We start from the raw sequence: 16,605 nt of genomic DNA, 5'->3' as shown, positions 1-16,605 counted from the left end.
GACTCAAGTCAGTTCAGGATTACTTCACAAACACTCCATTTTTTTATTTTTGATTCAACAATTGAATTCACTTATTATGCAGACAATACATAACTGAGACAAATAAAGTGCTAAGAGAGATTAGAGCAAGCATTTCCCTAAAGCTAAACCGATAGTTATGTCTTTAAAACTGTCTTCAAACTAATAACAACTTTAAACACAAAGTAAGATTGCGGTGCTGCCATGTCTCTGTGTGGTTTTTAAAGAGTGTTCAAGAACAATGCTGCTGTAGAGCTAAAATATTGACTCTGGTCCCTCGTCCCACTGGTGAATACAAACACCCTTAACTGCTCAAAGTCAAAGATGTATAAGCCCATCAAACACACGCACACACATCACACAAAACCCCACATACACACACACGCACACACGCACACACGCATAAAGACATGCACGCTAAAATAGAACTGGCAAGCCACCAAGACACTCAATAGAGCCAATCTCTCCCTCACACGGCAGACTATGAATTCCCAGTTTGCTTTGCAGCGACAACGGAGTGTATATATATGTGTGTGTATATATGTGTGTGTGTGTGTGTAGATAAAAACGCAGCAATCACTGAATGCAGGCACAAGGGCCACCAAACTAAATGCTTGGACGAAGCTGGCATAAAGGACACCCCCCCCCCACCACCACACACACACACACACACACACATGATTAGGAATGGATATGCTTGCCAAGTCATTTCCCCTCTGTTCCAGAAGGCACTGAAGTGCTTAGCACACAGTGAACAGACCTCAGCCTATAGAAATGGAAAGACAGAGTGAAACAGAGAAAAAAAGAGGGAAGGGTGGGAGGTGGAGACAGAAAGCATCAAAGCATGTTGGTCACCAAAATTGCAAAAATTAATTGGTCACGCCCATGTGGGTTTGCATTTGCATCCACCAATTGCACTTGAGCCGAGTTGAAGGGAATTAGAAGCCTTTGTTTCCCCCAAATTTTAGGTTAATGTTTCAGTGCAAATATTTCGTGATCATAATCTTTCCAGCTGCCACTTCAATTTACAGCATGGGTATACGACCGTTTACAATACTGTGTTCACTTCCAGTTAAATTTACAAGCTGTTCCAGTGCCATTACAAAACATCATTTTAACAGCTGCAGTATAAATGCATGATTTAATAAACGTATATTTACAAGGTGAGCAGAATTGACCTAAACATGACATAAGGCAGATGTTCTCCTGACAAGGGACTTGAGCAAATAAAAGTTTGTCAGTAAAATATATATTATGTGCATACCCTCGTCTATATATTAAATGTTTGTCAGTATGCCATCAGATGAGAAGTGTCAATAAGAATGGAAATATGCGATACATTAGAGCTTCATACACAAAAACCACTGATTCATATTCTCCTAAGAATTCTTCATCATACCATATGTTCAATGTATAAGGTCGAAGTAGCATGTATTGAACGCTGTATATGTAAACGTATATGTAGTGTGTGTGTGTGCTAATTAAGACACACACACACACACATTATTAACAGATATTGCTTCAGCCAGGCCTTGTGTCAGTCACTGCTGTTACTGGTTTTCTGCCCCGGGGCTAAGTAGACCTCCTGTACTCCAGTCTCACACACACACACACACACACACACACACACACACACACACACACACACACACACACACACACACACACACACACACACACACACACACACACACACACACACACACACACACACACACACACACACACACACACAGGCGCTCAGCACAGTATTTTCATACTTTGTCAGTGACTGCATCCTACGTCAATTAACGTCAGTGCTAAAATAAATGCGATGTGAAAGCTCTGGTCCTGTAAATAATTTAATTGCACCTTCAACATTATTGTCTATGTAATCTATCAAGCTGCTGAAGCTTTGAATGACACCTAGTTAGAAGTTGGTACATTTTGGAGCTAAATCACACAGAGGAGAAAAAAAATGAAAGTGATGATATTTTTAACGGAACCATTTTGATACATGACGAATGACACCATTGTAAATTGACTGGGCTAAGTTGGGCTGAACTTGACAAATATCAACATTGTAATCATGTCAGATTTTCTCTCCATACATGCTGAAAAAAGTTATATGACCAGAAAACAAACCTCATCAAGCCTGGGAAGATAAATGTTGCTTTCATCTGCACATTTCTGTACATTTCAGTTTATTTATTTATTTTCTAACATTTTTGACAGTTCAGTCAAAAATAGTAGCCTGAAACCCAGACATCCACTTTAAAAGAAAGCAGCTACGCTGAAAATTGGGGATGTACGGTAGCCTATTTATTTGTTTTATTGCCGAACGTTAAATTATTGGTATCATTTCTGATATTGAAGATTCAATTTACTCCATACAACACACACTTTATGTGATGTGTTGTCCAATATAGAGATATCCAGACAAACACACAAGCAGACTATTAGTTAAGTGGTGCAGAAGTTACTGGGGAATTTACTTCGTTAAGCTGAAATGAAAAGGTCACTGCCTGAGATGGTGGCTAATGAGAAGCTCTGTCAGAGACCTCATGGTAGCTAATGTCAAGACCCTCTGTATCAACTACACTCATGCCAATTGTTGGCATCAATTCAATGGTCTACCAATGAATGTGCACTTCGTGAGTATTTGACAAAGCATTTATTTCAGTACTCATTTTCTGCTAAATTTAAGCTACATTTAATTGTCTTTCCTGAACTTCTGATCAGCTCAGCATGAAGGATGATTACCAAGCTTGGATGTCATACATGCAATAGTTTACTCCACTGGTGGTGCAGGTACTGGGTCCTGACGGCTCAGATCTGACACTCATACACTGGTCCAAACACTTCTTTCATTTGCATGACGACTGTGGAGTGATCAAACACACCCTCATTTAAATGCAACAAATCCGGCTGTGAATCAATAAAATATCTGCATTATGTGGTTCTATGGGTGTCTTATGTGAAGCTGTATTCAGGTGAGTTTTTAAGGGATTGGATCACATTTTGCATAACACTATATTTGCGTCAGATAACACATACATTCTTATATTGTATCAACAGACAACATCACCAGCTTACGTTGACTTTAGATTTGAGAAAATACATCACTGCCAACTGTATTTTTCTATAAAAAATGAGCCAAAAAAGTCACATTAACAGATTGATTAGTGAAAAGTGTCTCCATATATTTCAGGCTGTGTCTCAGTTGTCGGGTCATCCACTAATCTAAAAGGTTTGATGCATGTCAAAGTGTCCTTGGTCAAGATACTGAACCCCAAAATTGCTCCCGTAGGCTGTCCCATCACCGTGTGAGTGTGTGTGAATGATTCCAATCTGATGAGCAGGTGATACTTTGTATGGCAGCCTCTGCCATCAGTGCATGAATGTGTGTGAATGGGTGAATATTGACATGCTGTGCACAGAGCCTTTAGTGGTCGGAAGACTAGAGGGAAAGAAAGTCCATTTTGCAATTTGGCTCATTGTGAAAGCTGACTTTATATTTGTAATTTGATAATTCTGAATTTAGGCTGATGTTCATTTGTATCTGTTGTTTTAGAACTTGTTGCCTACAGCAGCATTGTGACTGGTGGTCACAGACCGTAGTCACAGAAACCTAATCTTGTTGCATGCATCCATCCCTCTGCTTATGCAATATACCTATGTTACACACCGAAATATTATTGCGGCTCATGTCATATGGATTGTCTTGTTTTGTGTTTTCTACAAATCATTACATCCACATGACAAAGATATCATAACAGGCACAAATTCATTGTTGGATCTAACAATTTGGAATATACAGGACTGACGTATAGCGGCACTTCCACATTTGAAAATGCATGAGAGATATTTATTTATGTGTTTGTAAAATACATACGCTAATTGGTATAACTATTGTTATAATCTGACTTCTATAAAACAAAATCTGTCCAACCCCCAGAACAGGCTCACTGTCATCTTTTCTTTAGCTTTACACACAATACAGTAGTACATGGTCTCAAAACATGAACGCCCTTCTTTGTTTAACAATACCTGCGATCTTATGCAATTTAAAACACTTAAAACAATGAAATGAAAGATAAGAAATAACACAAGCAAGCACATTAGTGTTCAACCTCCCTTACATTTGTCTTGTGTCCAAAGTCGCTCCGTTTCGCATCAAAAGGACGTCACAGTGTCAATGACAAATTGACAACAGCTGCAACTAAGACAAAAATTCAGAAACTCTTGCTTTTATTAGAACCAAGTGAAGTGAATGATGCAAAGTGAATAATGATCTCCTTTCCATGGTTCCCACCTCAATATTTCATAGTAAGTGATGATCTCCCAAACATAAAGGGTGTCGTTGCATCCATATTTCATTGGAGAACAATGCAGTGTAACTGACATACACAGTGAGGAAATGTGCTTACAAAGCATCAAAAGAACTGTCACACAGTATGGATGGCTGCAGAATAATATAGGGCACTGCTGGCTGGATGTAACAAGCTGCATAGCTACACGCATCATTTGATCACATAATACAAAGCTAGTGTGTATGTCTGTGTGTGAGACACGCTTCATTTGATCGGGTAATATAAAGCTTTGCTGCCTCTGTCTGTGTGCAAGTTTGCTTGACGTGCATCATTTGCACACATATACTAAAAAATTGCAGTATGCTATGTGTGTGTGTGTGAGACATGCGCAAGAAGGGGAAAAGCCTGGTTACATGCATGTATCTTTGTCAACAGAATGTGTGACATGAATCATATACTTAGATAATACAAAGCTCGTGTGTGTGTGTTTGTGTGTGTGTGTGTGTGTGTGCTACAAATAGTGGTATGTCTAATAACAGAGCTTTCTGAATGAGAGAGTGATGAGTCCCGTCACTCCTGAAACACACACACACACGCACGCATGCTGGCTTTCTGTTAAATTAAGCAGGAGGAAACTACAGACACTACATCAGACAGCACGAGCATGTACACACACACACACACACACACACACACACCTTCTGACACAGGAACAAGCTCACAAACAAGCTGAAAGAGACGAGGAATATATGCAGGGCATGTGTACAAGCACACGCAGATGAAATTGCAGACAAGCTGACAGAGACACGTGCCAGTGCAATGCGACACATAAATTGGGGCATGCATTATTAACTGTCGGAAATTTCAGAGCACATGTTGCGATCGTTGTACCTCAAAACGGAAAGACTTTAGAGAGAAACACAAACAGACTCCATGCATGACAATAACCGAGCTATTCGGAGCACTGTTCAGGGACATGGGACTCTCCCATATTCATTCTATAGGGACTTATTCAAAACTAAAAAATGTTTGCCGTCAATAATTCAATCAATCAGCAAGCAATTTCACACATGACAAAATGCATTTGTCTTTTATTAAACTCTTTAAAACCGAAACCAAAAATGTCCGACTCAATGACTCAGACTATGTTTTCACCACAAGTAGCCCACATATAAATTACAGTACTCGTACTGCAAACAATAACGAGCATCTAGCAATGCTTACAGTTTTGGGCACATTTGCCCCCACTTAATTTGCCTTCATTATATCAGAGATGGATAATAAAACTAAAAACATGACACAACCTTTTAAAATAAAAGAGCCCACACTGGGTGTGTGGTGTTGTTTAGGACAAAATGATGAGTCAGTTACGTTTTAACGAATCAGATAAGATAAGGGTAAGACAAACATTAATTCCAATTGACTGTGTTGCATTTTGGCTCATACATCAAACAATGTAAAGAATAACATGTTAAAACAACGTCAAAATCAGAAAGAAGTTTGTTGCAAAGATCCGAAAATAAACTGCGTTTTTCTTATTCAAAAATAAATACTTTGAAATGAAGCTTTAACAAGGGTATTATACACATCCTTTCCACGGAATAAAAGCACAATTCAACGTATCGAAATTAGGATGGACAACTCTATAACTCACAATACCAAAATAGAAAATTCATGAGAACTCTCATGAACTCTCAATTTCAGCATCTTTAGACTTGTGCAGAAGACCAGAATATGTTTTCCACTAAATATCAACTAATTGAATTGTGCTTCATTTTTCTGCGAAACTGTTACATAAACCAGTATTATCCAGAACACGTCCTTACCAGTTTATGGACAATGTCAGGCTGCAGTCATCAGTGGATAATAGACAAAGCAAAGCATTTTCCTGAAACACTTGTTCAACAAAAAATGTTCAACATGAAACAGAATATGTACTTCTATTAAGTTCCTAATGAAGTTGAGTGTTCCTTGTGTTATTTTTACTGAAAAGGGCTGTGTAAAAGAGTTGTCTAAGGTCTGTGAAGAATGTTGACCTGTCATTGCCCATGTCAGAAGACACCAACATCACTTTGTTTGGACCAAACTGAGTAAAAACACTGTGAAGTGGTCACTTCTTTTTTCTTTGGACTCATTTAAAATTGAATAAGAACATGGGGAGTATGTTACAAGGGATCTATGGTGGCTTCTATAATGTCACTGTCCTCTCTCTTCTGCATCGTTTTCTAGTTTGCAGTTGCTCCATCAGTAAAGTTTCTCTACAATGAAGGCCAAAATGGCTGCTGCCAGAGTGAGCCCAATTCCCAGCGTCTTCAGTACTTCCCTGTCCAGACTGTAAGAGCCGATGAATGAAACCGAAGTAGAAGTCAAAGAAGAAGCAGGACCTTGGATGCCATTGGCCATCTGTTCCTGTGGGGGGAAATATAGAGAAGGGAAGTCACATTAGACTGAGATCAAGAAAGGTAGAGATTTCACTTTTCATCACTTTTTTCAATAAAGATGATTTGAGGTTTGAGTAGATTCACTACTGGGATCTTATTGACTCACCCGCCTCAGTTTGTCTCAGGTGAATTGTTGTATCGCTTAAGCTACAGTAAGTTTTTGTTATTGGGATTACTTTTGGGTGAAATACTCTGAGTGAGCAGATTTCTGCCTAAAGTCTGTGAAGGCAGTTTTTTCCTCGCCACTGCTGTGCTGTAACGCTTGCTCTTGGGTGATGTTGAAATTCATTGACTGTAAAAATCATGAGCGTGTTGACGTCCTTAAGTGACACATACATGCACATTTGACAGAACAAGCTAAACTATCGCAGACAGAACATTTTGTAACAGAAATATCACATATTTATAACAGTAATGAGCTGCTCAATTAGCTGATTAAATTTGTTTGATTTAATATATTTTCTGTTGTTGAATTTAGTGCACATTTAAACAACTGTAAACATAAAAATTAGCTACAATTAAATCACCAATAAAATGTTTTTTGGCAGCACAGGACAAATGGGTTCTTTTGGGGGTTTAAAATGAGCAACTTCAAATATCATGGGACAAATCTGGTTGTGGAGACTAAAGAGTTGAAAAAATCGAATATAATAGAATCTTAATATCTCTTTTGAGTTTATGTGAATATTCCTTTGTGTGCAAACACACAGACTGGCCCCGTCTTGCCTTCTCCCACACACAGCACACAGCACAAGTCATGTCCATTATTCATAATTAGGGGATCATGTTTAGATTAAATCAACTGGCCACAGTCACAAATCAAACGGCGAGACTTGACAGCAAAGTGGCCGGTGATCCAACGCATCAAATGTCTGTAATCAGGGAGTTCTCTTTAGGCGTAATGTGTTGGACCACTAAAAAGGCATCCACCACTGAACGGATGTGACAGTGAAAGATTGGAAAGAGCCATGGTGAGAAGAGTGGAACAGGAGAAAAAGATAAACTGTCCAGAGGAGGGGAAGATGAAGACCAAATTCAGATTGTGTGTTTTTTGTTTTTTATTTTGCCACATCGTTCAAACAAATCACAGTCTACTCAGCCCTTGGTTCTTCATAAAACAGCCATTGTGTGAGGTGGTATATGACCACCCTTCATGCATCATTGCCACTGATCATTATTAGAAATAAATCTATTGATGCCACTTGATATTAAGATCTTGCATCATTTAAGCAAGCAAAGAGGAATTACAGAGCTTTATCATTTCCTACACTTTCCTCTCTCTCTCTTGTCCTCTAAGCTTGTGTCTCTCTTCATCTGCATTCTCTCTAAACTCCTTTCCTTTTGAAATTACCAACACAATAATAAACTGAATTTTAAATCTGCTGCTTATTTCGATATTTTGTGGATGGAAGCATTTGTAAAACGAGCGATTGGCTTATGCAAATGACTGCATTTCAATTATGATGCCATTATCTCTGTGTACAGCAGTTAATGCAGTTTTGTAGTGATTCAATTATGACAGAGTGCTGTCTATTGAATCAAGCTGATGTTGAGGACTGCACAGTGCACTGTGATATAGTTATATAGGTGAGCTTGGAGAGACATGAGAAAATAAGACGTAGCTTACAATGTTAGCAGAGCCGAAGCAAGACGATGACTGTGACAGAGCTCAAGTTAATCTTTCAGCAGCACGTTTTCATGTTGCTTTGAAACAAGGTTTCTATAGCGAGTATCACTTCACATAACATTGCTTCCTACAGCAACACTGATAATTCAGTCAGAATGTACCAAAAGCAAAGACTGCTTTGGGCTGAATTTGAGGAGTTTGTGTCTTTGGCATGCTGCCAATAGTTAAACAGGATGCATATGAGCACACGATGCTGCTTATTGAAACAACACGGAAAGCATTTGTGATAAAAGACCAGATCAAAAACAAGCTGTCAGTTTTCAGTTGTTAATGATGTTCAATATAATTCAGATGGAAACACTGAATGCTATTTCTCCCTGACCTCCACACTACCTCATTGATTATCATTCCGTTTGATTACACATTAATCTAGTTTCATCTTCATGTCAGAAAGTACGGACCTGAAGTACACTTTCAAGCAAAGCCAATTGATTACTTAATAATAAATAATTCTACACAAGATGTGACTCTTTTAATTTAAGCATTAAACAAATTGGATAGGAGAACCAACACATGTCAACATTTCTGAGTGGAGTGGAAATCGATCTGCATGACCTTGTGGTGGAGCCTATATGTCTCCTCCGGCATGACAGTTGGCAAAATTCCTTAACACCAGGAAGGTAGATTATACGGGGCGATATTGAGTAATTGATCAGCGGCCTTCAAGGATAACCTTTAATCAAGTTCACTAGGGATAACTGTAAGAGGTTTGGCTTTGATATTTACCACAGGAAGATTGACCCCCCCCCCCCAAGTATCTCCAAGTCTTGTTAGACGACCTTCTGTCTCATCTGTATCTCTTTCCTCTTTCGATTGCCTGGAGAGGAAAACTCAATTTTTCTTTCATCCTCCATATGTTTTCCCTCAACCAATATTATCTTTAGTTTACTATCTTATATAGTTGAAAAGTTTCTATAGGAAGGAATTTCAGAAAAAGTCCGAAACATACTAGAAAAGTTTGCAATTGGAGAGCATTTGTATGCACGCTGCACTTTTGACCTATGCTTAAGAGTATTCCTGCATTCATATGGAATCAGGCTGACAACACCTCCTGAACACCACGGGAAAAACTGATAGTCCAGTGGACGGCAACACATAGCCCGCAGGTTATGTTGCTATAGTGATGAATGAAATGTACTAAATAAAATTATTCTGTGTCTTTTATTATTATTTTACGCAATTATTCCATCAATGCATGCAGCTATAAAATACAGCTTTCTGGTAATATTCTAGAGGACGGGCTAAATTATTTCAGATTTTTGGATGTTAATGCCGTCTAATGATCTTGTCCACTAAAATATCCAGTTTGCTATTTACTCTCTGCCCGATTCCATCTGAATGCAGCATTTGACAGATTTTGTGGAGTACAAATACATCGTAACGGAGAATTTGTGCACGCCTACACGTGTTGCATTCACATGGCTGTGTGTACAAGCAGCTGCACAGCATCTGTACTCTCTCTCCTCCACCCGCTCCCTGTCCTCTTTGATGCTTGTGAACGCCACCTTGCCACCCACACTTCTACTCACCATTGTCGCTGAATTGTTTCCTCTGTTACCACAAACAATGGAGGATGGATAATGTGACCGGCGACGCCTACGTGACACATCTATAAGTCACTTACAGTAACTTTAGACAATAGATGGAAGAAGAATCAGTAACAGGTCTGGCTGATGTAACATCATTGGTGGACTCCCGAATGGCAAAACTGATACGCTGTTTTGATGCTTGGAAAACAATGCTTCTTTGGGTGTATGGGGTCACACATGTCAAGTCTGTCATAGTACATGTGCTACTTGTTACTGAGCTTGTGAAAAAAAAGTTCAGTACTATACAGCTACTTCTACTCTTGTTTAATGTTCATTCATGAGAGTGTAAGAAAAAAGAAAAGTAGTTTTTCCATCATTCATAACTTAAACTAAACAGGAATGAGTCACAGAGAAAAGCTGCCTGTAAAGCCATCAATAAAATGCACTTGGTAGTTCAAACTGTGTTTCCTGCTTACTGCAGGAAGAATGGGAACAAGATGCATATTTAATGGAAACAGACAAAAAGAAAAATAGATTAAGAGCAAAGGTATGGTGAAATAGAAAAAAAAGTGTCAAAAACATTATCTTTCTCTAAATTGGGAGGCCAAGTATACGACCTTCCTTTCTGTCCACCTATTTATCTGTCTCTCTGCAGGTGTCTTTTAACAACGGGGTGCCAGGCGAGAGACTGAATAGCACAGTCTAAAATCTATTACTAGTAGGGAGGATAAGTGAAAATCCAAGTGCCAGTAGGTGCGTGTCAGCACAGTGGGAGAGAGGGGAGGAGAGGAGAAAACTGAGAAGAAATGAGGGAAGGGGGCAGGAAAAGATGAGAGATGTGGCTTTCAATGGTAGTTCACCACCTGCGAGCTGGCACGCTGAGTTTGTGCATATGTCTGAGAAAGAGAGCTGGCATTTGTGAGTGACTGTGTATACATGTAGGCCTGTGGTGGATAATTTCTGTCTGCTCACAGCGGTAGGGCAAAAATAATCCTCCTGAAAATCATCATCAACACTATACTAGCGGTAAAGATTGGCTAGCACAGCTAGATACCTTTTCCCTCGAGGCCGAGGCCTCTCAAATGACTCTGTCTTAAAAAAAACTCCAATTCCTTTAAAAAAAAAAGTCTGTCTGGGTGTTGGGTGCAGTCTCCATCACACACAGTGACATGCACAACACATCACGAGAGCCAGAAAGCACAATACACAGTGGTCACATTTCTCACATGATCCTCACCAGCTGTCAGCGTCGCTCCAGACACACAGAGACCATGGAAGAGGTTAGTTAGTGTCCTTATGTGTGTGTGCACGCTTGTTTTTGTGTGCCTAAACAGATCCTGTAACAGGCTCCTTAGTCACGGGTGATTTGACAAAGCCATAGTGACAATCACAATGAGCTGCAGCTGTATTTTCAACTGGATAGAGAGATGGAAGGGACAATAGGAGTGATTACAAATATAATTTCTGATACAAATAAATGTTGTTGCCTACGGAACTCAAAAAGAGCAGTGAGGCTCAGTGGGGAACTTGAGTCATGTTCTCTGTCTCACTTCCTCTTTCTCATCACACTCAACACTAAAACATCCTCCTGTAAACATGTTGTCAAGTTACACCTCTTTCACAGTGTTTCTTCATGCCACACGTGTATGCATTTATGTTGATTTAATGCACAAGTTAACTTGCAGAAACGTTTACTAAGCACACATCACTTTCTATATATACAGCAAACGATCAACGGAAAGGTTAATTGTCATTGGAATCTAGGTTTGATTTTCAGAATAAAATAATTTGCCAGTAGATTATATGTGGTTTGCACAGACTCGTTCACCCCTTATCTAACAGAAAGAGCAGAATTACAGCCAACAGATGTAATAAACCCTTCAGTACATCCAAGTGTCTGCAGGCCATGGGAGTGGAAATCAATATCACCAGGTCTATCTATCATAAAACAATCACAAAGTAAGAAATATCTTTCTTGGGTGAAAGCAACTGTTTTCTTACGGCTATTTAATGTGGTGTTACTGTGGTATGTCACCACTTTGAACTGTGGACTGCAGTCAGTAGCACTGGTGCTCAAGCCAGACAAGTGTTTTTGTTGCTTTGAAAGCAAGAGCAATGGTTGTGTGTCCAATTCACAGGTATTTGAAGACAATGACATACGATAGATCTGCACATCACAGCATATCGTACCTTTAATTGACAACCAAGTCCGTTATCACCTGCATTCTATGCAAAAGCCTGACCCATCTCAAAAGGTTTGGCACACTAAAGCCCAAACCAACTTCAATCACTGTACTGTTCAGAACATTGGGGCAGGATCATAAAAAAAATCTCTCTCTCGCGTAAACACACACAAAAAAAGGTCAGTGTAATATGGAAAAGGCATGAAAGCCGACTATTTGAACACACACACACACACACACACACACACACACACACACACACACACACACACACAGTCAGACCAATTATTCCTCCCACAGAAAAAGGAAAATGTCTCCTGATATCTCAGCCGCATTGTATCTTTGCCTGTAAGTAAAGAAAGGAAGAGGCCTGAGGTGGTTGTTAGACAACTAAGGACATATTTCAGATTTAATTTGATGTCATACGATACACCATTACATTAAGTAACTTGCCGTTTAAAGTGCTTTAAGCAGCAAGTTCAATCTGTGTCTTGGGAGTCATTCCAGGTAATGTGTCTCAGGTGATTAAGAAGCAAGGTGTTTTCCTGAGCCTGGGATTAGAGAGGGCAGATTACATTTCTCAGGTGGATCCCAACACTGAAGACAAATTTAGGTGAGCAAAGACATTCCTGTAGCCTATTGTTGTGGACACCATTAGCATGATTAAAGACTGGTAAAAGTGTTATAAAGTAAAAGCCTGCAATAAATTGTTGGAAGGGCCTAATTCAGTCACACATCAGCACAGGGGAATGCCCAATAAGTAGTCCAACAAACAGATCCCCAAGTCTTTCTTCTTGGTTGCTTAACCAAATAGCAGAAGGGACAGGATGTTAAACCCTGCAACCTAACAGGCACGTGCAGACTTGATGCCCAAAGTGCCCTTTTGTCAAAGGTATTTTTTTTTGTAAGTGTGCGTGTGTGTGAAAGTCTGTCTGTGTGGCCCAAAATAATAATAAATAAAGCAAAATAATAATAATTTAGATCTACCTTGGTCGGTCACATGATCCACAATGTGCCCTCACTCTGCTATTTCTGCCCAGACATGCCCTGCTGCTAATGCTAATCTGCTGGAGACCACTGCTAGGCTCGTGAAACCGAAGAAGACCCGAGGGAGTAAACAACTGGTCCGGTGAGTAGGTTTTGCAGCGGTATTCGTTTGTGCACGGTGTATTCTTGCAAGATGACGAAGTTAAGTGAGCAATGAGCATCCTCTGTGTCGTCCAGCACACACCTCTCACAAGTTATAGCCGCTAATTAACCACACACAGCGTGCTGTGGAGGAAAAGTATCCAGGGTTTTTTTTTTGTTTCTGTCTATTTCTCTTGTCATGGGCAAAGTGCATTAGAGAGATATCATGTTATTTTACTGTCAAGCTGTTTTTTGTTTCATGAGACATAGACTGTTATTTCACTAAAACTATGCAAAATGCATATTCACATAATGTTGGAATATTACAGTATAAATACAACAATAATAGAAGATTTTCTCAACCTCTCATTTAAACATATCAGTACTTGTTTGTTTATAACATTTACACACAAATTAAATATAATATGCACACAAATTATACAACTTTTAGAACCTTGCTGTCTAGCAGTGTGTGTATGTGTGTGTGTGTGTGTGTGTGTGTGTGTGTGTGTGTGTGTGTGTGTGTGTGTGTGTGTGTGTGTGTGTGTGTGTGTGTTTTATGAGGATCAGATTGTGGTTTAACGAGCTGTGGACATTATATGGTATGTTGTGATTCCATGTTACATTCATTATGAATATGGTTGCTACCATTAAACTGGTTATATTGCAGAGTATGTTTCTGTATGGTGTTTCAAATTCATACTCATATGCCCCCTTTTAACTTTGAGCACCTGCCCCTCCAAAGGTCTCTGCACGGCCCTGCAACCTAATGCAACCAAGGCTCAGGGTACGCCTGAGGGGTTAGCAGGTAACAATACCCAAGGGGTAATCCAATGCCTATACAGTTAATCACCTGAAGCCAGCACGGGTTACTTGAAAAAGGCCACTTAAAGCTGAGCCGTAGGTCATAGGTTTTATAAGTTTTAATATCTCTGTTTTCACAGCATGGGTTGTAAATTAAACATATCTTCTCTTTCAGTCTAAACTGCTTAGACATATTTCAACAAATCTGCAGCTGAAATTCTGTTGAGATTGCATATTGGGCTTAAACAGTGTTACTACATGTCATGTCCATTGACAACAGCAGCCAGCTAGCTTACATAAACCTCTGCGAAGTTTACCAAAATGGCTTTGTTTTTTTTTTTTTAGATAGTTTGTTTGTATACATTTTGTCCATATTCAATAAACATTACGGAATGTATCTGAAAATGCTTGTCAATGTTTGTAATGGCAGTGTAATGGCATTTGGCCCAACGTCTGTCTTGGCTCTGTTGTGATTGACAGCTCAGAGGGCAGAATCAAAGGAGGTCAACGACTGGCTGAAGTTTACAAGGGCCCAATCTGAGTACAATAACATGGAAGAAAAGCAGCAACATACAACCCCAAAAATAACAAACTAACTAACTAACTAACTAACTAACTAACTAACTAACTAACTAACTAACTAACTAACTAACATCTCTTTTACCTAAGTTCTTTGTTATGTATAAATTGTGTGCGTGGTTTTAACGCAAACTTAGATAAAGGGGCATTTAAAACCCTCAGACATTTTAAATAAACAAAACAGAATGCCATTTGACATGTTACATGATACTGAAAATAGATGGCTGTTTTGATGGGTTAACATGTATTCCTTTGTTACTGTGACTTTCAGTCTTCAAGTATACACAAAACGCAGGCCGTGCTAATACAATTTGACATGCTAAATGAAATGCTTAAAATAGCTGCGCCTGCTTTTTTGAAGGCAAACCAAATTATTTGCTACGAGAGTAAACAAAGTCATGCAAAGGCCAAACACAATCTTTTGACATTTTGACAAAAAAAAAAAAAAAAAAAAGATTTGAGAGGATTAACTGTATCCCAACCAGAAAAGACGGCCTAATCTTTGATTTCTGTTATTTTCCCTGACAATACAGATGACAACACGATGTGTGCATAACGCAACATCAAAGTAACAATCCATAACAGTTGCATGTCAATGCAGAGCAGTTCAATTGTTTGGGGTGAAATACAGATTTTTTTGGGATTGTTATGCTGCTGTGTTTGTGTGTTTTATCTACATGATGATTATGTGTGTACAGCCACAGTCTCGCTTAGCCTGCAGCTAACAGTTCACCAATGAACCTGTAGTGTATGTTAGTGTGTGTCTGTGTTAATGTACTTAAAGCATTATGATGCAAAATACCAGCAATCCTACCCACTCTAAGTACTCAAATATACAAAGATACAATTATAAATTGACCATATCCATGCAACGTCTGTTTTTATATTTTTCCACACATTTATGCCAAACAAGTGAAATACACACACACACACACACACACACACACGAGATGGATGAACTGTTTAAGACTGAATTGGGTGCACGGAAGAGCAAGAGCTAAAAGGAAGAAAGGTAATGAGAAACATAATGAAATGGGACACAAATAGACAGAAAACCACAATGACAGAAAGCAAGAAGGAAAGAAACAGAGATGTAAAGAAAAAGAAAGGAAGCCACAAGGAAGGCTGAAAAGAAAGGCAAGAAAGCTGAGATCCGTCCAGTGGTGGTAAATTTGTGGTCGTAGAGGGACATTGTTCCTTACTCATATTCCTCTCCCAGCTCTCTCCATTTTCTATTCTGTCTTTCATACCAACTGTCAATTTTCTGCCTGGTGAAAGGGACAGAGACGTTTTCTTCTCTTTCCTCCTATTCTCTCGGTCTCGCTGAGAAAGTATGCTGTGAAAAGAACTGATTATTGGGTGGCACTCAAGCTGCTTTTCTGCTTCCTGATCTCTCAGTCTACCTTGCTCCCTCACTTTCACTCGTTTCATTTTTCGACCTCACACGCACGCATATACACACACACCTCCTCCTCTTCTATCATTTAATTTCATCTGAGGATGAGGACTGGTGAAGATACTTTCTCTTTTTCTTCCCCTCCACCGTGCTGTTGAGTGCTTTCTCTGCTATTGTGCCCCACTAAAAGACTCATTACTGTCCTTCCCCTTCTGGGGAAAGTGCTGTTTCTGTGAATGAAGGGCTGACAGACGGAGAGATAGAGAGCGAGTACGAAAGGGAAACAGAAGAAGAGATGTCATTCATGCCAATAAAAGCAAATTTCTCTTTCTCTAAAACCTTGGTCTTGTTTCATGGAATGGAATGGCGAAAACACCGAGACCTTTTTAAAGAACGTGTCGCTCTGGACAAAGGAATGGATATTGGGCTGCACATGGACAAAGAACAGTGTGTTGTAACATCACTATGAATCCATCCTCACTACCCCTCCATCCATCCATTCATAATTCCTGCACCTGTCAATATATTCACACATCCATGCATCCATT

At 39.4% G+C, this 16,605-nt stretch overlaps 1 protein-coding gene across 1 annotated transcript in view; it reads right to left on the bottom strand.

Annotated features, from left to right (window-relative positions):
- Positions 1-5,370: 5,370 nt before the first annotated feature.
- The window catches only part of cdkal1 (CDK5 regulatory subunit associated protein 1-like 1), a 216,951-nt gene continuing 205,716 nt past the window's right edge, over positions 5,371-16,605 (bottom strand). The window contains exon 15 of the mRNA XM_084026002.1: positions 5,371-6,719. Coding sequence (XP_083882128.1) covers positions 6,555-6,719 — 165 coding nt within the window. The 3' untranslated portion in view covers positions 5,371-6,554. The remainder of the gene's footprint in view (positions 6,720-16,605) is intronic.

The sequence above is a fragment of the Eutrigla gurnardus genome (genome assembly GCF_963514095.1).
Source record: "Eutrigla gurnardus genome assembly, chromosome: 14".
Taxonomy (NCBI): domain Eukaryota; kingdom Metazoa; phylum Chordata; class Actinopteri; order Perciformes; family Triglidae; genus Eutrigla; species Eutrigla gurnardus.
This window is presented reverse-complemented; position numbering and strand designations above follow the sequence as displayed.